The 24646-nt window shown below is 46.3% G+C and overlaps 1 protein-coding gene across 2 annotated transcripts; it reads right to left on the bottom strand.

The window, feature by feature from the left end:
- Positions 1–996: 996 nt before the first annotated feature.
- Positions 997–24396, bottom strand: NUDT19 (nudix hydrolase 19). 2 transcript variants are annotated; one of them, XM_014342610.6, is made up of 3 exons: positions 21662–24382; positions 5415–5622; positions 997–3036 (listed from the first exon to the last, which is right to left on the bottom strand). In XM_014342610.6, the coding sequence occupies exons 1-3, from the start codon at positions 22373–22375 to the stop codon at positions 2831–2833; spliced, it is 1128 nt and encodes a 375-aa protein (XP_014198096.2). In that variant the 5' UTR covers positions 22376–24382; the 3' UTR covers positions 997–2830. The 2 variants fall into 2 exon arrangements, with proteins under 2 accessions (XP_014198096.2, XP_054959136.1); XM_055103161.2 differs by lacking the exon at positions 997–3036 and adding an exon at positions 9786–10069 and having other exon boundaries at positions 5489–5622; positions 21662–24396.
- Between the last annotated feature and the right edge of the window lie 250 nt (positions 24397–24646).

Here is a 24646-nt window from a genome sequence, read left to right as displayed (position 1 = left end):
AAAGCTAGGCTGGGCATGGTGGCTCATGCCTATAATCCCGGGCACCTTGGGAGGCTGAGGCGGGCAGATCACCTGAGGTCAGGAGTTCAAGACCAACCTGGCCAACATGGTGAAACTTCGTCTCTACTAAAAATATAAACATTAGCTGGGTGTGGTGGCGGGCGCCTATAGTCACAGCTACTTGGGAGGCTGAGGCACAAGAATTGCTTGAACGCAGGAGGTGAAGGTTGCAGTGAACTGAGATTGCACCACTGCACTCCAGCCTGGGCAGCAAAGTGAGACTCTATCTCAAAAAAATCAAAAGACAACAAAAATTTTTGTACACTTTGTTTTTTTGTTTTTTTGAGACAGTTTTCCTCTTGTCACCCAGGCTGGAGTGCAATCTGGGCTCACTGCAACCTCCACCTCCAGGTTCAAGCGATTCTCCTGCCTCAGCCTCCTGAGTAGCTGGAATTACAGGCATGTGCCACCATGCCTGGCTAATTTTTTTGTATTGTTAGTAGATGGGGTTTCACCACATTAACCAGGCTGGTCTTGAACTCCTGACCTCAGGTGATCCGCCCACCTCAGCCTCCCAAAATGCTGGGATTATAGGCATAAGCCACTGCGCCCAGCCCAGCCAACTTTTTTTTTTTTCCAATTGGACATAATTTCCCATTTTTGTAGATTCAAAAGGCAGACAGAATAATAGTATCTGTGGTTCTCAAAATTTACATATTGGAACCATTTACTTTAAAAAAAAAAAGATTTTACTTTAGATTGGGTGTCTCACCCTTGGTCAGGTAATTCTTTGCTGTGGGTGAGACTGCGCATTGCAGGCTGTTCAATTGCATCCCTGGCCTCTCCCTACTAGATGGTAGTAGCATACTCCCCAACCCACCCACTCTGCCCACAGTTTCAACAACCAAAAATGTTTCCAGACATAGCCAAATGTTCCCTAGGGCAAAAGTGCCCAGGCTGAGGACTGCTGCGCTAGATATAGTTCTCTAATCTGGATTAAATCATACACATAAACTTTATTCATCACTGTCTTTATGTTATAGTAGGAAAATTAAGGCATTTCATAAAATATGAAATCAATTGTACAATGCATGATACAGTCGAAGATCTGGACATGGAATTGGTGTCTTAACTATCATTTCTCACCTTTAATCAATAAACATTATTCCTCTTGAAAGATGATGAAAAATTACTCATATTAAATACAGTAAAAATAAACGTCATTAATCAAACACTACATTTCTAACCTCTTTACATTCATTAACAGTGTGGAATACAAACAATGATGGTTTTTGTTATGGCTTTGTGTTTCTTTAAAATGCTAACTAGGCCAGGCGTGGTGGCTCAAGCCTGTAATCTCAGCACTTTGCGAGGCCAAGGTGGGCAGATCACCTCAGGTCAGAAGTTCCAGACCGGACTGGCCAACATGGTGAAACCCCGTTTCTACTAAAAATACAAAGATTAGCTGGGCGTGGTGGTGGGTGCCTGTAATCCCAGCTACTCGGGAGGCTGAGGCAGAAAAATCGCTTGAACCTGGGAGGCGGAGATTGGAGTGAGCCGAGATTGCGCCATTGTACTCCAGCCTGGGCAACAGAGCGAGACTCTGTCTCAAAAATAAATAAAATAAAATAAAATAAAATGTTAACTAAAATCGATTTCTAATTTGGGAAACATAATAACTAATACCATTTGATTTTTAAAAGAATTGTATCTTAATCATTAAGCTAAAGACATAGCAAGAAAACAATGACATGGTCACTTGAAGGGTGTCTCAGCCAACTTTTCACCATCTAATAAGACACCCTTAAAGTAATTCCAGCAGAAAGTCTCAGAAATTCATTGATCAACCTCCAAAGCACATCAGGGAAGGTGTTAATACAGTGGACAACAAGAAAAATAAACAGCAGAACATGTTATTTAAATTTTTGAGATAATAAAACAATACAGAAGTAGGAACCCTTGTGAAATTATGTTCTGGTTTTGGGTAATGAGATCATTAATATGTTATAAACTTCATACGTGTGGCACACTGTAAGGATTAAAGAATGGAATAAGCAAGCGAGCTCCCTAAAACACCTGATATAAGAAACACCATGCTGGGCACGGTGGCTCACGCCTGTAATCCCACACTTTGGGAGGCCAAGGCGGGCAGATCATGAGGTCAGGAGATCGAGACCAGCCTGGCCAACATGGTGAAACTCTGTTTCTACTAAAAATACAAAATTTAGTGGGGCATGGTGGCGCATGCCTATAGTCCCAGCTACTCAGGAGGCTGAGGCATGAGAATCGCTGGAACCTGGGAGGTGGAGGTTGCAGTGAGCCGAGATTGGGCCACTGCACTCCAGCCTGGGTTCTGGGCAAGAGTGAGACACTCTGTCTCAAAAAAAAAAAAAAAAAAAAAAAAAAAAAAAGGCTGGGTGTGGTGACCCACACCTGTAATCCCAGCACTTTGGGAGGCCAAGGCGGGCGTATCACGAGGTCAAGAGATTGAGACCATCCTGGCTAACATGGTGAAAACCCGTCTCTACTAAAAATACAAAAAAAAATTAGCTGGGCATGGTGGCGGGCGCCTGTAATCCCAGCTACTCGGGAGGCTGAGGCAGGAGAATGGCATGAACCCCTGAGGCAGAGCTTCCAGTGAGCCTATATCATGCCACTGTACTCCAGCCTGGGCGACAGATTGAGACTCTGTCTCGAAAAAAATAAAGAAATACTGAATTGCAGTAACTTTTATAGGCACAAACTTCCTTAAGTTTCAAGCAAATGAAAGTCAACCCTCATTATTCATGAGGACTTCAAGTAGGCCATTTTACAAACAAGCTTAAGCACCCTACAAATGGCTTTTTCTTACTACAGAGTTCTTAGGATAAACGTGTTTATACTTTGGCTGAACAGTCACGTGGATATCATAAAGGTGGCGATGGTATGTCACTATCCGGTGAAACTGCTTGCCTTCCTTCATGATTTCCTCAGTCTTTTTTTCAGTAGACATAAGATTTTCCAAAAAGTCTGAATCTTCTAAATATAGCTCATCACCTGAAAAAGGAAAAAATCTGATTTTATTTTTAAATACAAAATTATTTTTCACCATGGCAGAAAGTATAAAATTTTAATTCCATCGAGTATTATTTTATAAATCACTCCAATATACTAATGACATACAAATCAGTATTTTTATCTATTTCATATGTTTGGAACTGAGATAGTTGTTAAATCAGTATTTATTTTGATCTATTTAATATGTTTGGAACTGAGATAGTTGTTAACTAATCTAATTCTATGAGCTTACCTCAATTTCTTTATTGTGTTTTTTTATCTTTTTTTTTGAGATGGAGTCTCATTCTGTTGCCCAGGCTAGAGTGCAGTGGCGCAATCTCGGCTCACTGCAACCTCCACCTCCTGGGCTCAAGCAATTCTCATGCCTCAGCCTCCCGAGTAACTGGGATCACAGGTGCCTGCCACCACGCCTGGTTAATTTTTGTATTGTTAGTAGAAACAGGTTTCGCCATGTTTACCAGGCTGGTCTCAAACTCCTGACCTCAAATGATTCACTCACCTCGGCCTCCCAAAGTGCTGGGATTACAGGCGTGAACTACTGTGCCTGTCCTCTTTCTTGTGTTTCTAATATCCCCTTACAACACCCCAGCCAAGAGTTTTTGGGCCCGTAAACATCTGTGACTGGTATGTTTCCACTGTGAACTGTAACTATTATACTAGTTCATGACTCTCTTTATTCTATTCAATACTGATATTAAGATTGGCCTTGATATTCATATACTTTTGATGTTTCAAAGTGGACTGTTCTTATCATCTTCAGGTTAATTTAGAGAAATTCCATCAAAACTGCTAAATTTTCCCACTGTAGGTTGAGTAATAAATCTTTTTTTTTTTTGAGACGGAGTTTCGCTCTTGTTGCCCAGGCTGGAGTGCAATGGCGCAATCTCAGCTCACCACAACCTCTGCCTCCTGGGTTCAAGTGATTCTCCTGCCTCAGCCTCCCGAGTAGCTGGGATTACAGGCATGCGCCCCCATGCCCAGCTAATTTTGTATTATTAGTAGAGACGGGGTTTCTCCATGTTGGTCAGGCCGGTCTCGAACTCTCACCCTTAGGTGATCCACCCGCCTCAGCCTCCCAAAGTGCTGAGATTACACGTGTGAGCCACCGTGCCCAGCCTTTTGTTTTGTTTTGTTTTTGACAGAGTCTCGCTCTGTCGCCCAGGTTAGAGTGCAGTGGCATGATCTTGGCTCACTGCAACCTCTACCTCCTGGGTTCAGATGATTCTCCTGCCTCAGCCTCCTGGGTTCAGATGATTCTCCTGCCTCAGCCTCCTGAGCAGCTGGGATTACAGGTGTGTGCCACCACGCATGGCTAATTTGTTTTTTTTTTTTTTTGTATTTTCAGTTGAGATAGAGTTAACATTTTACTTTATTTTCTTCATAATTTCATAATTCATAATTTCAATTGAAATTATGTTCAACTGAAAAAAAAAAAAAGTTGGCTGGGCACAGTGGCTCATGCCTATAATTCCAGAATTTGGGGAGGCTGAGGCGGGCAGATCACCTGAGGTCAGGAGTTCAAGACCAGCCTGGCCAACATGGTGAAACCCTGTCTCTACTACTAATACAAAAAAATTAGCCAGGCGTGGTGGCACATGCCTGTAATTCCAGCTACTCGGGAGGCTGAGGCAGAAGTATCGCTTGAACCCAGGAGGCAAAGGTTGCAGTGAGCCCAGACTGCACTCCAGCCTGGGTGACAAGAGCAAAACGCTGTCTCAAAAAAAAAAGCTCCCTAATTCAAATTAGATGACAACTTAAGAGTTCTCGTAATTCAAACTTAAAATGCAAAAAAGTGAGAAATCAGCCAGGCGTGGTGGCTCATGACTGTAATCCCAGCACTTTGGGAGGCCAAGGCGGGTGGATCACAAGGTCAGGAGTTCAAGACCAGCCTGGCCAAGATGGTGAAACCCCGTATCTACTAAAAAAATATACAAAGATTAGCCGGGCACAGTGGTGGGCACCTGTAATCCCAGCTTCTTGGGAGGCTGAGGCAGAGAATTGCTTGAACCTGGGAGGTGGAGGTTGCAGTGAGCCAAGATTGTGCCACTGCACTCCAGCCTGGGTAACAGAGGGAAACTGTCTCAAAAAAAAAAAAAGTGAGAAATTATATGAGAAAGACCTTTGTCAATGTCTAGGAAATATATTAATATAAATGTATGTGTATGTATATGACATTATGCAGAATTTCTGGTTATAATAATATGGATATTTTATAGGCTTTGATCTTACTTAGCTAATACCCTGTAGATTACAAAACACAGACTGTAATTCCTATCTCTATGTTGGGCAATACAGCCATGCAGCCCAGGGCACTGAATGTGAATACTAACAAAAGCACTGATGCTTCACTGGTTTACCTGGTAAAAGATGGACCATCCCATCAGCAGTTAACAAGATGATCGGCAGCCACCTTTCCAGTCCTTCTAATGCACGACCCAAACAAAATTTGTGCAAGTCAGAGAGAGAGGCAAAGTTTGCAAGTCTTCTCACTTCGTAGAACTGTGGGGGTGGCAACCAAATTTCTTTTGATAAGAAACTTTCAGTTGCCTCTGACGGAGATGACCACTGTGAAAGACAAAAGCAGGGTTTCCTAAGGTTTATGGCATAGACAATGCGAGACTTGAGACAGTCAGACCAGTACCTAAGGTAGAACTGAATGTGTAAAATGAATTCATTAATGCACCCTGTGAGATCCCTCAAAGACAACATGAAAAGATTCAGTGAAGAAAGCTGGGTTGATCCTCTTAAGAGGTTGCTTATTAGGACACTGATCCTCAGAACTAGTAAATAAACCAGGGCAGACCCCCGAGGCTTGACCTGGGAGAGCTGTTCAGCATAAGAGGCGGGAGATGCAGAGAGGGTAAGGTGGTTCTGGTCCCTGCTGAAAGAAGAAAGACTCTGAAGGGTAAACTCATCACAGTAGATGGAGAATTTGGTGCCTGTTCATTCCTCTGGGAAATGGATACTTGGCTAGATCCTGAGGATATAATGATGGACACCACAAAGCTCTCCTAGGCCCTATGGGGACTTCAGCAACCAAAATGCTTTGTGATGTGGTGATGTGTGCCACATGGTACAACGGCGGTGAAGCATCAGGAGCAACAGCAGCTTTCAGGAAGTCACCCGGCATGACTCAGCCTACAGTCGAGAGAGTAATAACTTGGTAGGGTTTCAGCCAGGCAGTATTTGCCCGGAAAACTTCAGTGGCTTCATTCTACAACCTCCTCTCCTTCCTGAGCCTTCTTTCCATAGACATTTAGATAAAAAGAGCTGATTCAATGGATATGGAATAACCTCAAAGGTTGTTCTTTTTTTTGAGACGGAGTCTCACTCTGTCACCCAGGCTGGAGTGCAGTGGCCCGATCTCGGCTCACTGCAAGCTCCACCTCCTGGGTTCACGCCATTCTCCTGCCTCAGCCTCCCGAGTAGCTGGGACTACAGGCGCCCACCACCACACCCAGCTAATTTTTTGTATTTTCAGTAGAGACGGGGTTTCACTGTGTTAGCTAGGATGGTCTCGATCTCCTGACCCCATGATCTACCCGCCTCGGCCTCTCAAAGTGCTGGGATTACAGGCGTGAGCCACCGCGCCTGGCCTAATTTTTGTATCTTTAGTAGAGATGGCATTTCACCATCTTCGCCAGGCTGGTCTTGAAATCCTGACCTCGTGATCCACCCACCTCGGCCTCCCAAAGTGCTGGGATTACAGGTGTGAGCCACCGCGCCTGGCCATAAGGTTGTTCTTTACTTGGTTTACTAAATATCCACTTATACACCTAGGAGAAACTGATTCTCGCCCCCAAGCCCTGGGATTTGGAATTGATTTCTGCTTTAGATGACTGTAGGTCAAAGGTTTGCAAGCTCGTACATGCTTAAACATTGACTGAGAAGTCTGTGAAGGCTTCACATTCCCAGGGCCCTGGTATGGTGCCCAGCAATCTATGAGTTCAGTGAGTCCCCTAATCATTCTGCAGGTGGCCAAAATGGCATTTAAAAAACAGAGCCCTGGGCCTCAAAGGACCACCCAATCTCTCTATGTTATTTCCAAGGCAACCGTATGAGTTCAGTGATAACAACGAAGACAAAGGGTTAAATGGCAGGCATCAACCCACTTAATCCAACCTGTTCAGGGGAGTCCAGACCACAGGTTACAATACCTTATCACTTACTGATTACTTCTTACTAGTAAAGCATTGTACAAAATGCAATGCTTTCCTGCTGAGTGCAGTGGCTCACGCCTGTAATCACAGCCACCTGGGAGGCTACAATGGGAGGTAAGTCCTACCATGGCCAGGGTTACTGCTTAAAGGGAATTCCCAGACTGCAACCCAAGGAGCAAGAGACTAATCAGAGCCTGGGATTTTCACTGACTTGAGACACAGCTTGAATTTTGGGAAGCCCATACAGCAGAATTTGGGAAGCAGCATACAGTAGTCTCCCCTTATGCAAGAGGAATACTTTCCCAGATCCCTAGTGGATGCATGAAATCAAGGAAGTGCTAAGCCTTATACAAACTATGCTCTTCCTACACATACACACCTATGATAAAATTTAATTGATGAATTAGGCCCAGTAAGAGATTAACAATAACTTATTATTATTATCATTTTGAGATGGAGTTTCGCTTTTGTTACCCAGGCTGGAGTGCAATGGCGCGATCCCTGCTCACTGCAAACTCCACCTCCCGGGTTCAAGCGATTTTCCTGTCTCAGCCTCCCGAGTAGCTGGGATTACAGGCATTTGCCACCACACCTGGCTAATTTTGTATTTTTAGTAGAGACGGGGTTTATTCCTGTTGGTCAGGCTGGTCTCGAACTCCCGACCTCAGGTAATCTGCCCGCCTCGGCCCCCAAGGGGTTGGGATTACAGGCATGAGCCACCGTGCTCAGCCAACAATAACTTATAATAAACTAGAACAATGATAACAATTCGTGTAGTAAAAGTTGGTGAATGTGGTCTCTCTCTCTCTCTCCAAATATCTTAATATTTTCAGACCTTGGTTGACTGAGGGTAACTCAAACCATGGAAAGAGAAACCAGGGATAAAGCTGTACCTGAGAGGAAAGACCTACAGAGTAGAGCTCTAGAAATCTGTGTAGGGTGCACTTGAATCTTTGCTCAACACTTATCTATGTATGCATAAGGTGAAACCACATGAGACCAGGAAAGAATGATGCCTCTTTTTTTTCCTGTTATTAGTATTTTACTTTACTCACCATTGTATACATAAGGAGAGAATGATTTCTGAAGAAAGAAGAATTACCTGAGAGCCTTAAGATTAAACTCCCAGAGATCACCTGGAGCCAAGGATTATTCGAATTCCTTCCAATCACAGTGGAGAGATCATGTTGAACATAAGCAGCACTCAAGTAGACCTTATGAGGGTCATACATTTAGAAGTGCAGCTAATGGCCAGGTGCAGTGGCTCATGCCTGTAATCCCAGCACTTTGGGAGGCAGAGGTGGGTGGATCACCTGAGGTCAGGAGTTCAAGACCAACCTGGCCAACATGGTGAAACTCGGACTCTACTAAAAATACAAAAATTAGCCAGGGATGGTGGCACGTGCCTGCAATCCCAGCTACTCAGGAGGCTGAGGCATGAGAATCACCTGAACCAGGGAGGAGGAGGTTGCAGTGAGCCAAGACCACACCACTGCACTCCAGCCTGGGCGGCAGAGTGAAAGTATGTCTCAAAAAAAAAAAAAAAAAAGTGCAGCTAAATTAGCTCTAGAATAAAGGCTACTATAGGCCCATGCTAAAATCACTTAAAATCATTTAAAATTAAATCTCAAGACAATTAAGGTAATTTGCAATCACTTAACTGCTTGCTAGGAAATGTCCAATACTCTCTTTTTGTTTTTCTTTTTTTTTTTGAGACAGAGTCTCGCTCTGTCACCCAGGCTGGAGTGCAGTGCTGTGATCTCATCTCACTGCACCCTCTGCCTCCTGGGTTCAAGCGATTCTCCTGCTTCAGCCTCCAGAGTAGCTAGAACTATAGGCGCCCACCACCATGACTGGCTAATTTTTTTGGTATTTTTAGTAGAAACGGGGTTTCACAATGTTGGCAAGGCTGGTCTTGAACTGCTGACCTCGTGATCCACCCACCTTGGCCTCCCAAAGTGCTGGAGTTACAGGCGTGAGCCACTGCACCCAGCCAAGTTCCAATAGTTTTTTTTTTTTTTTTTTTTTGAGATGAAGTCTTGCTCTTGTCCCCCAGGCTGGAGTGCGATGGCGTGATCTTGGCTCACTGCATCTCTGCCTCCCAGGTTCAACCGATTCTTCTGCCTTGGCCCCCCAAGTAGCTGGGATTACAGGTGCCTGCCACCATGCCCAGCTAATTTTTGTATTTTTACTTGAGACGGGGTTTCACCATGTTGGTCAGGCTGGTCTAGAACTCCTGACCTCAGGTGATCTACCTGCCTTGGCCTCCCAAAGTGCTGGGATTATAGGTGTGAACCACCATGCTCGGCCCAAAGTCCAATACTCTTTAAAGGAATGTGACAAGATTCAGCACTCAACAACATAAAGTCACAATACCCAACATTCAATAAAAATTGCAAGACATGATGAAGTGGGAAAACGTCATCCAAAACTAGAAAAAAAATAAGTCAACAGAAACAGACCCAGAAATTATAGCAAGGATTAAGTTAGCAGAAAAGGGCATTAAAAACAATGCTGTAAAGATACAAAGGAAAACATCAACATGATGAAAGAAATAAAAAATATTACCTGCAAGAGGCTGGGCATGGTGGCTCATGCCTGTAATCCAGTACTTTGGGAGGCCAAGGCAGGTGGATCACAAGGTCAGGAGTTCGAGACCAGCCTGACCAACATGGCGAAACCCCGTCTCTACTAAAAATACAAAACTTAGCTGGGCATGGTGGCATGTGCCTGTAATCCCAGCTACTCAGGAGGCTGAGGCAGGAGAATTGCTTGAATCTGGGAGGCAGAGGTTGCAGTGAGCCGAGATCGTGCCATTGCACTCCAGCCTGGGTGGCAGAGCAAGACTCTGTCTAAAAAAAAAAAAAAGTTACCTGCAAGAGTGGTAACAGACCTCTCCTAAGAAATTTATGCAAACTAGCAAATAAGGGAGCAATATTTTTAGGTACATAAGGAAAAAAACCTATCAACCTAGAATTTTATACCTAGCCAAAGTATCTTTCAAAAACAAAGGCAAAATATTTTCAAGCAAGCAAAAGTTAGAGGATTCATTGTCATAGGATCTATACTACAAGAAATATTAGAGAAACTTCTTTAGGCAGAAGGATACCAGAGATAGATTTAGAGCTACACAAAGGAATAAAGAGTGCTAAAAATAGTAAATATGTGGCTGGGCATGGTGGCTCATGCCTGTGATCCCAGCACTTTGGGAGGCCCAGCTGGGTGGATCAGCTGAGGTCAGGAGTTTGAGATCAGCCTGGCCAACATGGTGAAAACTCGTCTCTACTAAAAGTACAAAAAGTAGCTGGGCATGGTGGTGGGTGCCTGTAATCTCAGCTACTCGGGAGGCTGAGGCAGGAGAATCACTTGAACCAGAGAGGCGGAGGTTGTAGTGAGCCAAGATCACGCCACTGCACTCCAGCCTGGGTGACAGAGTGAGACTCCGTCTCAAAAAAAAAAAAAAAAAAAAGCCTGGGCACAGTGGCCCACACCTGTGATCTCAGCATTTTGGGAGGCTGAGGCAGGTGGATCACCTGAGGTCAGGAGTTCAAGACCAGCCTGACCAACATGGAGAAACCCCATCTCTACTAAAAATACAAAATTGGCTGGCCATGGTGGGTGCATGCCTGTAATCCTAGCTACCTGGGAGGCTGAGGCAGGAGAATCACTTGAACCCAGAAGGCAGAGGCTGTGGTGAGCTGAGATGGCACCATTGCACTGCAGCCTGGGGAACAAGAATGAAACTCCATCTCAATAAAAAAATAGTAAATATGCAGGTAAACATAAGACGTTTTTTCTCATTGAGACTGATGGTCTAGGCTGGGTGTGGTGGCTGATGCCTGTAATCCCAGCACTTTGGGAGGCCGAGGTGTGCGGATTACCTGAGGTTGGGAGTTCGACAGCAGCCTGACCAACGCGGAGAAAACCCGTTTCTCCTAAAAATACAAAATCAGCTGGGCGTGGTGGCGTATGCCTACAATCCCAGCTACTGGGGAAGCTGAGGCAGGAGAATCACTTGAACCCAGGAGGTGGAGGGTGCGGTGAGCCGATATCGCGTCATTGCATTCCAGCCTGGGTGACAAGAGCGAAACACTGTCTCAAAAAAAAAAATTGATGGTCTAAAGCAAAAATAATCACAGTGTATTGTAGAGTTTATAATAAAAGTCAAATGTATGACAACAATAGCATAAAGGACAGGAGGGAACAAATAAGTATATTGCTGCAAGGTTCTAACTCTATAAACGAAATGAAAAATGTATATTGCAAATTTTAGAGCAACTACAAAGAGACATAGTTAATAAGTTAATAATGGAAATAAAACAGTCATAAGAAAAACAGTACAAATAGATGGGAACAAAAAATGAGCAGTAAGATGGTAGATATGAATCTAACCTTATTGACAATAACAAATTTAAATAAACACTCCAACTAAAAAGCAAAAGTTTTTATATTGGATAAAAAGCAAGACTATATGCTGCCTGCAAGAAACACACTTTTTTTTCTTTTTTTGGAGATGGAGTCTCGCTCTGTCGCCCAGGCTGGAGTGCAGTGGCATGATCTTGGCTCACTGCTACCTCTGCCTCCTGGGTTCAAGCAATTCTCCTGTCTCCACCTGTGTGAGGGTTCAGTCAGGCTGGCGGGAAAAAATTTAGTTATAATAGCCAGAAACCCTCTTGGAAGGCCTGAGAGTTGCATAACTTCAGTAACAGATCTGGCTGAAGGCAGCTTAGTCCACTTACCTTTAATTAAATAAATTAAAGTAGATACAAAGGAATGTGGGGAGTTTATCTAACTAGCTTGTTTACTCATGTGGTCCTAAGACTAACCTTGGATCTACCGCAGGTGCTTAATTGCTTTCTATCTGGGATGTCTGCAAGGTCAATTACCCTCTAGTGGTGTTGACTCAAGCCTTTGTCAATTAATCTTTACTGAATAAACATGAGTCTGGCTGGCTGGTCAAGGTCGAGGTCGCAACTTTTTACAGCACTCTCCTGGGAGTCTGTAAGTAGCCTTGATGCTCAGTCAGACTGGCAAAGCAGAGTATCTGTATCAGTGCACGTTATTCATCCATCATTGGGTCAGGGTCTGCAGGACAGACCCCCGCACACCTGGATAATTTTTGTATTTTTAATATAGATGGGGTTTCGCTATGTTGCTGGGCTGGTCTCAAACTCCTGAACTCAGGTGATCAGCCCTCCTTGGCCTCCCAAAGTGTTGGGATTATAGGTGTAAGCCACTGCACCCAGCCAGAAACACACTTTAAATAATAAAGACACAGATAGTTTAAAAGGATAGAAAAATATACTAACATGAATCAAAAGAAAGTCAGAGGGGCTATATTAATATCAAACAGAGTAAACTTCAGATTTCAGAATAAAGATTATAACCAGGAATAAAGAAGGATATTTCATAATCATCAAAGAGTTAATCCATGAACTTTTAAAAGTCCTAAATGTGGATACAGTCAGTACCTTACATGGGAGCTTCAAAATACATGAAGCCAAATCTGATAGAACTAAAAGGTGAAAAAGACAACTCCACAATTATTAGTTGAAGATTTCCGCATTCCTCTCTCAGCACCTGATGAAACAAGGAAATGATATAGAAGACTTGCAAGACTGGCCAGGCACAGTGGCTCACACCTGTAATCCCAGCACTTTGGGAGGCCCAGACAGGTGGATCACCTGAGGTCAGGAGTTGGCCTGACCAACCCAGTGAAACCCATCCCTAGTAAAAATACAAAAATTAGCTAGGCATGGTGGCAGGCGCCCGTAATCCCAGCTGCTTGGGAGACTGAGGAAGGAGAATTGCTTGAACCTGGGAGGCGGAGGTTTCAGTGAGCCAAGATCAGACCACTGCACTCCAGCCTGGGTGACAGAGCAAGACTCCGTTTCAAAAAAAAAAAAAAAACCTGCAAGATGCTATGAACAACTCAACCTAATTTTACATTTTTACCAAAATACCAACAAGTAGCAGAATACATATTCTTCTTAGGTGCAAAGGGAACATTCACCAAGATAGAACATATTCATGGCCGTAAAACAAGTCTCAATAATTTTTTTTTTTTTGAGAAAGGGCCTGACTCTGTTGTCCAGGCTGAAGTGCAGTGGTGTGATCATGGCTCACTGCAGCCTCAACCTCCAAGGCTCAAGGGATCCTCTCACCTCAGCTTCTTCAGTAACAGGAACCACAGGCATGTACCACCATGCCCAGCTAAGTTTTAAAATTTTTTGTAGATATGAGGTCTTAGTATGTTACAGTCCAGGCAGGTCTTGAGTTCTTGAGCTCAATTGATCCTCTGGCCTTCTTCTCCCAAAATGCTGAGATTATAGGTATCAGTCACTGTACTGGCCAATAAATTTTAAAAGACTGAAACTGGCCAGGCACAGTAGCTTATGCCAATAATCCCCAAGACTTTGGGAGGCTGAAGCTGCACGGTCGCTTGAGGCCAGGAGTTCAAGACCTCCCTGAGCAACATAGTGAGATCCGGTCTCTACAAAAAATAAAACAATTAGCCAAGCGTGGTTGCAGGTGCCTGTGGGCCCAGCTACCTGGGAAGCTGAGACTGGAGAATCACTTCAGCCCAGTGAGAGGTGAAGCCAGCTGGACTTCCTGGGTCAAGTGGGGACTTGGAGAACTTTTCTGTCTAGCTAAAGGTTTGTAAACACACCAATCAGCACTCTGTAAAAATGCACCAATCAGCACTCTGTGTCTAGCTCAAGGTTTGTAAACGCACCAATCAGTACTCTGTAAAAACGCACCAATCAGCACTCTGTGTCTAGCTAAAGGTTTGTAAATACACCAATCAGCACCCTGTAAAAACGGACCAATCAGCACTGTGTAAAATGGACCAATCAGCACTCTGTAAAATGGACCAATCAGCGCTCTGTAAAATGGACCAATCAGCAGGATGTGGTCAGGGCCAAATAAGGGAATAAAAGCTGGCCACTCAAGCCAGCAGCAGCAACCCGCTCGGGTCCCTTTCCATGCTGTGGAAGCTTTGTTCTTTCGCTCTTCGCAATAAATCTTGCTGCTGCTCACTCTGGGTTTGCACTACCTTTATGAGCTGTAACACTCACCACGAAGGTCTGCAGCTTCACTGCTGAAGCCAGCGAGACCAGGAACGCACCAGGAGGAACAAACAACTCCAGACATGCCACCTTTAAGAGCTGTAACACTCACTGCAAAGGTCTGTGGCTTCACTCCTAAAGTCAGCGAGACCACGAACCCAACGAAAGAAAGAAACTCTGGACACATCTGAATATCTGAAGGAACAAACTCCGGACACACCATTTTTTAAGAACTGTAACACTCACCGCAAGGGTCTGCAGCTTCATTCTTGAAGTCAGCGAAACCAAGAACCCACCGGAAGGAACCAATTGTGGACGCATTTTGGCGACCACGAAGGGACTATCACCTATCACTAAGCGGTGAGTACCTTTGGACCCCTTTTGCTTGCTATTCTGTCCTATTTTTCCTTAGAATTTGAGAGCTAAATACCGGGCACCTGTTGGCCAGTTAAAAGCGACTAGTGTGGCTGCTGAACTAAAGACACGGGTGTCAGGCTTTCCGGGAAAGGGCCAACAACCCCCGACTCTTTGGAGGTGGGAGCGTTGGTTTGCCTGGAACCAGCTTCTGCTTTTCCTGTCCTTCTGGGCTGAGCCTAGGGTCGACAGCGAGGAAAGCCATTCAGCTCCGGGGTCCCGACAAGAAGTTGGTTGACCCTGCGGCCATGAGTGGAACTCTGAAAGTCACATCACCCAGGCGAGACTCGCCCATCTATCCTATCTATCCTGACCCTTGCCTCCTGGGTCCTAATGACTGTCAGACAAACTTCCTCTCGCCTTTCTTTGAGGCTAGTCCCACTTCCAAAAACCACTCCGCCTCTGGTGCTTTTCTAGTTTCTCCTGTAAGAATGATTTCTAGTATAAACTTCAGGACTCTGTTACCTTCTTTAGACACCCGGGCTCACCAATCAGAAAGACACAATTTTTGCTCAAAGCCCCATCATAGGGGGGACTATCTGGAATTTTAGAATACCTCCTTAGAAAAGCAGGCCTAACAAAAGCTATTCCTGAAGCTAAGATATCGGGAGCCTCAGAAATTGTATCCTTCCTATTCATATAACTGGGGACAAAAGGCTTCACTCTTCCAACTCTGGAGATCCCTTCCCTCCCTCAGGGTATGGCCCTCCACTTCATTTTGGGGGCATAACATCTTTATAGGACATGGGTAAGGTCCCAATACTAACAGGAGAATGCTTAGGACTCCAACAGTTTTCCGAGAATGCATCAGTAAGGGCCACTAAATCTGATTTTTCTCGGTCCTCTTTGTGGTCTAGGAGGACAGGAAAGGGCGCAGGTTTTCGAGAATGTGTTGGTAAGAGCCACTAAATCCGATCTTCCTCATTCCTCTTTGTGGTCTAGGAGAACTAGTGTTTCTGCTGCTGTGTCAGTGAGCACAACCATTCTGATCAGCAGGGTCCAGGGACTGTTGTGGGTTCTTGGGCAGGAGTTGTTTCTGCTGCTGCGTTGGTGAGCACAACTATTCCAATCAGCAGGGTCCGGGGACTGTTGCAGGTTCTTGGGCAAGAGATGTTTCTGCTGTTGCGTTGGTGAGCGCAACTATTCCGATCAGCAAGGTCCAGGGACCGTTGCAGGTTCTTGGGCAGGGGGAGAAACAAACAAACCAAAACCGCAGGCAGTTTTGTCTTTCAGATGGGAAACACTCAGGCATCAACAGGCTCACCCTTGAAATGCATCCTAAGCCATTGGTACCCATTTGACCCGCAAACCCTGAAAAAGAGGTGGCTCATTTTTTTCTATACTACAGCCTGGCCCCAATTTCTCTCTCTGATGGGGAAAAATGGCCACCTGAGGGAAGTATAAACTACAATACTATCCTGCAGCCTGACCTTTTCTGTAAGAGGGAAGGCAAATGGAGTGAAATACCTTATGTCCAAGTTTTCTTTTCATTGAAGGAGAATACACAAGTATGCAAAGCTTGCAATTTACATCCCACAGGAGGACCTCTCAGCTTACCTCCATATCCTAGCCTCCCTATAGCTCCCCTTCCTATTAATGATAAGCCTCCTCTAATCTCCGCTGCCCAGAAGGAAACAAGCAAAGAAATCTCCAAAGGACCGCAAAACCCCCCAGGCTATTGGTTATATCCCCTTCAAGCTGTAGGGGGAGGGGAATTTGGCCCAACCTGGGTACGTGTTCCCTTCTCCCTCTCTGATTTTAAGCAGATCAAGGCAGACCTTGGGAAGCTTTCAGATGATCTTGATAGGTATACAGATGTCCTACAGGGTCGAGGGCAAACCTTCTATCTCATTTGGAGAGATGTCATGCTAGTGTTAGATCAAACCCTGGCCTTTAATGAAAAGAATGTGGCTTTAGCTGCAGCCCAAGAGTTTGGAGATACCTGGTGTCTTAGTCCAGTAAATGATAGAATGACAGTTGAACAAAGGGACAAATTCCTTACTAGTCAGCAAGCCGTATGTCAGTAAGTCAGTATGGATCCCCACTGGGACCTCGACTCAGATCATGGGGACTGGAGTCATAAACATCTGCTGACTTGTGTTCTAGAAGGACTAAGGAGTATTAGGAAAAAGCCCATGAATTATTCAATGATGTCCACCATAACTCAGGGAAAGGAAGAAAATGCTTCTGCCTTCCTCAAGCGGCTACAGGAGGCCTTAAGAAAATACACTCCCCTGTCACCTGACTCACTTGAGGGTCAATTGATCCTAAAAGACAAGTTTATTACCCAATCAGCTGTGGATATCAGGAGAAAGCTCCAAAAGCGAGCCCTGGGCCCTGAACAAACTCTGGAAGCATTATTAAACCTGGCAACCTCAGTGTTCTATAATAGGGAGCAAGATGGACAGGCCCAAAAGGAAAAGTGAGATAATAGAAAGGCCGCAGACTTAGTCATGGCCCTCAGACAAACAAACCTTGGTGGTTCAGAGGGGACAGAAAATGGAGCAGGCCAATCACCTGGTAGGGCTTGTTATCAGTGTGGTTTACAAGGACACTTTTTTAAAAAAAGATTGTCCTATGAGAAACAAGCTGCCCCCTCACCCATGTCCACTATGCCGAGGCAATCACTGGAAGACACACTGCCCCAGAGGACAAAGGTTCTCTGGGACAGAAGCCACCAACCAGAAGATGCAACAAGACTGAGGGTGCCCGGGGAAAGCACCAGCTCATGTCATCACTCTCACTGAGTCCCGGGTATGTATAACCATTGAGGGCCAGGAAATTGACTTCCTCCTGGACACTGGCGTGGCTTTCTCAGTGTTAATCTCCTGTCTTGGAGCTGTCCTCAAGGTCTGTTACCATCCGAGGAATCCTGGGACAGGCTGTAACCAGGTATTTCTCCCACCTCCTCAGTTGTAATTGGGAGACTTTGCTCTTTTCACATGCCTTTCTTGTTATGCCTGAAAGTCCCACACCCTTATTAGGGAGGGATATATTAGCCAAAGCTGGAGCTATTATCTACATGAATACGGGGAACAAGTTACCCATTTGTTGTCCCCTGCTTGGAGAGGGAATCAACCCTGAAGTCTGGGCACTGGAAGGAACAAACTCAAGCTCCAGCCTTAAGCCTTCCCACAGGACGAAACTTTTCTTTAAACGTCACAGAGAGAGCAGGAATAGCTCTTGGGGTCCTTACTCAGACTCATGGGACAACTCCACAACCAGTGGCATACCTAAGTAAGGAAACTGATATAGTAGCAAAAGGCTAGCCTAACTGTTTAGGGGTAGTTGTGGCAGTGGCTGTCTTAGTGTCAGAGGCTATCAAAATAATACAAGGAAAGGATCTCACTGTCTGGACTACTCATGATGTAAATGGCAAACTAGGTGCCAAAGGAAGTTTATGGCTATCAGACAACCACCTGCTTAGATACCAGGCACTACTCCTTGAGGGACCAGTGCTTCAAGTGCATACGTGTGTGGCCCTCAGCCCTGCCACTTTTCTCCCAGAGGATAGGGAGCGGGTCAAGCATGGCTGCCAACAGGTAGTAGTCCAGACTTATGCCGCCTGAAAGGATCTCTTAGAAGTCCCGTTAGCTAATCCTGACCTTAACCTATATACCGATGGAAGTTCATTTGTGGAAAATGGGATACGAAGGGCAGGTTATGCCACAGTTAGTGATGTAACCGTACTTGAAAGTAAACCTCTTCCCCCAAGGACCAGCACCCAGTTAGCAGAACTAGTGGCACTTACCCGAGCCTTACAACTGGGAAAGGAAAAAAGAAAAAACGTGTATACAGATAGCAAGTATGCTTATCTAATCCTACATGCCCATGCTGCAATATGTAAAGAAAGGGCGTTCCTAACCTCTGGGGGAACCCCCATTAAATACCACAAGGAAATCATGGAGTTATTGCACTCAGTGCAAAAACCCAAGGAGGTGGCAGTCTTACACTGCCGAAGCCATCACAAAGGGGAAGGAGAAGGGAGAACGGCAGCATAAGTGGCTGGCAGAGGCAGGGAAAGACCAGCAGAGAGAAGGAGAGGCAAAGTCAAAGACAGAAGGAAAGAGAGGAAGAGACAAAGGAGTCAGAGAGAAAGAGATAGAAGTAGTAAAGAAAAAACAGTGTACCCTATTCCTTTAAAAGCCAGGGTAAATTTAAAATCTATAATTCATGCCTGTAATCCCAGCACTTTGGGAGGCCAAGGCGGGTGGATCACAAGGTCAGGAGTTTGAGACCAACTTGGCCAACATGGTGAAACCCCGTCTCTACTAAAAATACAAAAATTAGCCAGGTGTGGTGGCGGGCGCCTGTAATTCCAGCTACTCGGGAGGCTGAGGCAGGAGAATTGCTTGAACCCGGGAGGCAGAGGTTGCAGTGAGCCTAGATCATGCCACTGCACTCCAGCCTGGGTGACAGGGCAAGACTCTGTCTCCAAAAAAATAAAAATAAAAAATAAAACCTACAATTGATAATTGAAGGTCTTCTCTGTAACCCTATAACACTCCAATACCACCTTGTTGTCAGTGTAAACAAGGGCATAGCCCGAAAGCACTGAGGCCACTGACAAACCGTAGCCTTCCTATCAAAAATCCTTAACCCAGCAGGTTTCCTAACAGGGGATCTAAATCTGAAGGTCTGACCAGACATAGGAGGAACCCCCTTCAGGATAGGATGATAGATGTTTCCTCCTGGGCGATTAAGGAAAAAGACACAATGGGTACTCAGTACGTGATAAGGAAACTCTTACAGAAGCAGAGTTAGGAAAATTGCCTAATAATTGGTCTGCTCAAACGTGCAAGCTGTTTGCACTCAGCCAAACCTTAAAGTACTTACAGAATCAGGAAGGAGCCATCTATACCAATTTTAAGTTAATATGGACTGAATGAGGTCTTATTAATAGCAAAGAATAATTGAAATCCCAAACTTAAGGTTTTCAACAAAAGTAAAGTTTGCTAAAAGTTAACAGTGTAACACATATTATCCTAACTTCTAATCTTATGGACATCAGACCCTATCAGTGCCCCTCAAAGCTCAAGTCCATCAGCAAAGGGCCATACAACTGATAACCCTACTTATAGGGCTAGAAATGGCCACTGCTACAGGAACCGGAATAGCCAGTTTATCTACTTCATTATCTTACTACCACACACTCTCGAAGGATTTCTCAGACAGCTTGCAAGAAATAACAAAATCTATTCAGTAAGGATAATAACTACAATCCCAAATAGACTCTTTGGCAGCAGTGACTCTCCAAAACCCCCGAGGCCTAGACCTCCTCACTGCTGAGAAAGGAGGACTTTGCACCTTAGGGGAAGAGTGTTGTTTTTACACTAACAAGTCAGGGATAGTGCGAGATGCCACCCAGCATTTACAGGAAAAGGTTTCTGAAATCAGACAATGCCTTTCAAACTCTTATACCAACCTCTGGAGTTGGGCAACATGGCTTCTCCCCTTTCTACCTCCTGTGACGGCCATTTTACTATTACTCGCCTTCGGGCCCTGTATTTTTAACCTCCTTGTCAAATTTGTTTCCTCCAGAATCAAGGCCATCAAACTACAGATGGTCTTACAAACGGAAACCCAAATGAGCTCAACTAACAACTTCTACCGAGGACCCCTGGACCGACCCACTGGCCCTTTCACTGGCCTAGAGTTCCCCTCTGGAGGACACTACAACTGCAGGGCCCCTTCTTTGCCCCTGTCCAGCAGGAAGTAGCTAGAGCAGTCATTGCCCAACTCCCAACAGCAGTTGGGGTGCCCTGTTTAGAGGCAGGATTGAGAGGTGAAGCCCCTGGACTTCCTGGGTCCAGTGGGGACTTGGAGAACTTTTCTGTCTAGCTAAAGGTTTGTGAATGCACCAATCAGCACTCTGTAAAAACACACCAATCAGTGCTCTGTGTCTAGCTAAAGGTTTGTAAATGCACCAATCAGTACTATGTAAAAACGCACCAATCAGCACTCTGTCTAGCTAAAGATTTGTAAACGCACCAATCCGCACTCTGTAAAAACTGACCAATCAGCACTCTGCAAAATGGACCAATCAGCAGGACACCAGCTGGGCCAAATAAGGGAATAAAAGCTGGCCACCCAGCCACCAGCACCCAACCTGCTCTGATCGCCTTCCGCTGTGGGAGGTTTGTTCTTTTGCTCTTTGCAATAAATCTTGCTGCTGCTCACTCCTTGGGTCCGCACTACCTTTATAAGCTGTAACACTGACCACAAACGTCTGCAGCTTTGCTCCTGAAGCCAGCGAGACCACAAACCCACCAAAAGGAACAAACAACTCCAGACGCACCACCTTTAAGAGCTGTAACACTCACTGCGAAGGTCTGCAGCTTCACTCCTGAAGTCAGCAAGACCACGAACCCACCAGAAGGAAGAAACTCCAGACACATCTGAACATCTGAAGGAAGAAACTGGACACACCATCTTCAAGAACTGTAACACTCACTTCGAGAGTCCGTGGCTTTATTCTTAAAGTCAGCGAGACCAAGAACCTACTGGAAGGAACCAATTCTGGACACACCAGGAGCTGGAGACGAGCCTGGGTGTGCAGCACAGAGAGACAAGACCCCCATCTGTACCAAAAATAAATAAAAATAGGAAGACTGGAATCATATTAAGTCTGTTCTCCAAGAAAACCAAATTAAACGGCTGTGGAGATGAACTATGTCTACACACGTACAAGTGCTTACACAGTGGCCACGCTGGAGGAACCACATAGAGAGACAGGCTCCAGGCCTTGAGACCCCAAAGCCTAGGAAAGCAGAGAGCACTTCACCAAGAGCATGGCTTTGGTCTACAAGGGTGAGAGTTTCCTGCCCGTCTAAGCGTTCCTTGCTGCTTAATCTCTCTGGGCTTGGCCTATGCGGGGGTCCCTGGGGGGCCTGGGCCGCTGGGAGGGGTCCTCCCTCTCACGTCCTGGCGGTCCGCAGCAAGGCCCTGAGCAGGCCCTACCTGGTAGCCCACCACCTCCGCCAAATCGGGGTAGACGGGCGGCGGCTCGCGCAGGCAGCACAGGAAGAAGGCCGTGTCAAAGCGGCGAGTGGTGCCCCGCAAGAAAGGGGTGAGCCAGGCGCTCCAGTTGTGCAGCGCCCAGATGTCGGGTGTGCAGTCGAGGTGGACGCACAGCCGCAGGAAGTGGCGCGGGTCCCGGCGCACGCGGTCGCGCCAGGAGGCCAGGCCCGGTGGCGGCTCCAGGGCGAGGCCAGGCCCGGGTGCTGGGCCTGGTGGGGAAGTCCTGGGCCGCAGCAGCAGCACGCCCGCCTCCTCGAAGGCCTCCCGCACGGCGCAGATGCGGAAGGCTACGTCCTCAGGCAGCGTCCCAGTGTTGTCGGCCTTGTGGTCATCGGTGTCGGGCAGCGACGGGAAAGCGGTGCGGCTGAATGGCGCCGGGCCCAGGCCGAAGCGCGGCGGCCCGTGGTGCGGCGCGAAGAGGCCCAGCCAGTCCGCCGAGCGGTCGGCCGCATCCAGCACTCCGCCGGAGAAGACGTGCGCGCCCGGCATGAAGCCTTGGTGCGGGGAGCGCTGCAGCAGCAGCAGCCGGAAGCCCTCGGCGGGCGGCGGGCGCGACGGCGGGGTGGCGGTCTCCGGGCGCGACCAGCCAGCCGCCAGGACGATGCTGGCCGCCCGCCGCCAGCGGCTGGGGCCCGGCCGCAGGGAGCTGCTCATGGCGCGCAGCTTCCCGGATCCGATTCTGGCGCGGCCGGAGCTCCTCGGCAGGTGGCCGGGCCCTGCAGGGACCCCAGCACCTCCGGGGGGCTCGCGGGGATTGAGGACGAGCCTCCGGCGCTGGGTGAACCTGGGCGTTTGGTCGGCTGAGGCGCCTGCCTGTGGGAGGGGCACCCGAGCAGGCACCGCCTCCAGTGCACTGGGGCCCAGCTAGGGCACTCTCGCGGGACAATGGGTGTCACGGCAGCCAGCGACCGTTTGTCATTCACAGCTGCCTGAAAGGAGGACCGCAGTGTTCCCACGCAGGAAGCTTGGACCAAAAGCAGGAATGCTTAAGGGCGCATATGACTTGCCATGGTAAAAAACAGGATGCCAACCCAGGCCTGATGACATCCACCTCACTAAAAGCTCAGGACTAGGACTTTCTGCTTTAAACAAGGATCCACATGTGGGTGTTTTCTGTGGGAGAGGGAGAGAGGACATTCGAAGGGCAGAAGTCTGACCTTTGCAAGCACACACGAACCACACCAATGAGAAATGAATGGATGAGCCAGATGCCAAATTATAAATTTCCTACTGCACACCTTGAATGTGAAAGGTACTCCCAGAGTAATTTCTCTCGTGTTCTGGTTACCTTTTATTGTCAGGGCGCTTGGGGATGGCCTTAGGTGTCTTAGGACATTTGACGAGTTCCACTTTGATGGGAGATGTTTAATCTGGGCTTCCACATGGAGATTTCTCTCCACCTTGTTAGTGTCTAGAAGACTCCCACCTCCAATAGCAGGATTATGATCTTTTGAAAAGCCTGTGTAAATTTGAGTCTTTTCTTTTATAACTCCTTATCAGTCACCGACAGCTTTTCCCATAATTGCTATTATAATTGGATCACACATTTGTTATGTTTTTGGATGAAATACACTATACCCCTGCCGACCCTCACAAACCATCATTTTAATGTGGGTTATTTCCTGGGTAGAATCCACAGATGACATTGTCAATATTTAGGGGTTTTGTTTGAAGAGACCTGGTCTCTGGCCAGGCGCTGTGGCTTACACCTGTAATCCCAGCACTTTGGGAGGCCGAGGCGGTCGGATCACCTGAGGCCAGGACTTCAAGACCAGCGTGGCCAACATGGCAAAACCCCGTCTCTACTAAAAATACAAAAATTAGCTGGGTGTGGCGGCCCGCGCCTATAGTTGCAGCTACTCAGGAGGCTGAGGCAGGAGAATCACTTGAATCTGGGTGGAGGTTGCAGTGAGCCAAGATCCTGCCACTGCATTCCGGCATGGGTGACAGAGCGAGACTCTGTCTCAAAAAAATAAATAAATAAAATAAAAATACAGAGCAAGGGAGAGAAAGGAAATAAGGCACTCAGGTGATTAAAGTAACATGTCTTCAATACTAGGAGTAATAATAATCCTAGGGGATAATAATATTAGTAGTTACTGGGTACAGTGTGTGAGGCACTAGGAACTTAATTAGTATTAGTTGTGTAATTCTTACAAAACCCCATGAAGTGGAAACAGTTATCACTATTTTACAGATGACTAACCATTTATGGAGGGATTAAGGGTCTTAAGAACATACTGCTCCCTTTGCTGTAACATAACACCGTGGTTTTGTGGGTGAATGTGTGTGTTTCAACATCACCTGGTTTTCACAGAAGCTGGTTACTCATGAGTGAGATGACCAAGTCCTGGTCCTGGGTGCATAGCAAAACAACAGAAACTGAACCTTTTTTTTTTTTGAGAGGGAGTCTGGCTCTCTCACCAGGCTGGAGTGCAGTGGTGCGATCTCGGCTTACTGCAATATCTGCCTCTCGGGTTCAAGCAATTCTCCTGCCTCAGCCTCTGGAGTAGCTGGGATTGCAGGCGCATGCTACTACGCCTGACTAATTTTTGTATTTTTAGCAGAGGCAAGGTTTCATCATGTTGGTGAGGCTGGTCTCAAACGCCTGACCTCAAGTGATCTGCCTACCTCAGCCTCCCAAAGTGCTGGGATTACAGGTGTGAGCCACCACACCTGGCAGAAACTGGACCTTAACCAACACAGAACAGTGTCCAAAATGTGCACACTGCCATGACTGTCATATTTGGGGCACTGAGATGACACAATTACAGTTTATGGATTCAGAGATCATGTCATATAAACTCAGTTATCTGAGCTGTAGCCAAGAAATGATACAGAAGCAAAGAACTATCCATGAGCATTCAAAGAGATACAGATATCATATTCATATCTAAAGTGCTCTGCTCACAGGATAATTTGTGG

The sequence above is a fragment of the Pan paniscus genome, chromosome 20, assembly GCF_029289425.2.
Source record: "Pan paniscus chromosome 20, NHGRI_mPanPan1-v2.0_pri, whole genome shotgun sequence".
Classification (NCBI taxonomy): domain Eukaryota; kingdom Metazoa; phylum Chordata; class Mammalia; order Primates; family Hominidae; genus Pan; species Pan paniscus.
This window is presented reverse-complemented; position numbering and strand designations above follow the sequence as displayed.

What these genes read in the sequence shown, in the direction of transcription:
- NUDT19 (XM_014342610.6), bottom strand. Translation starts at nt 22,375, where the DNA reads ATGAGCAGCTCCCTGCGGCCGGGCCCCAGCCGCTGGCGGCGGGCGGCC. An exon ending in CGGAGGTGGTGGGCTACCAG is followed by an intron (nt 5,623 to 21,661) that starts GTAGGGCCTGCT and finishes TGTCTTTCACAG; the next exon opens with TGGTCATCTCCGTCAGAGGC. An exon ending in GATGGTCCATCTTTTACCAG is followed by an intron (nt 3,037 to 5,414) that starts GTAAACCAGTGA and finishes TTCCTTTTTCAG; the next exon opens with GTGATGAGCTATATTTAGAA.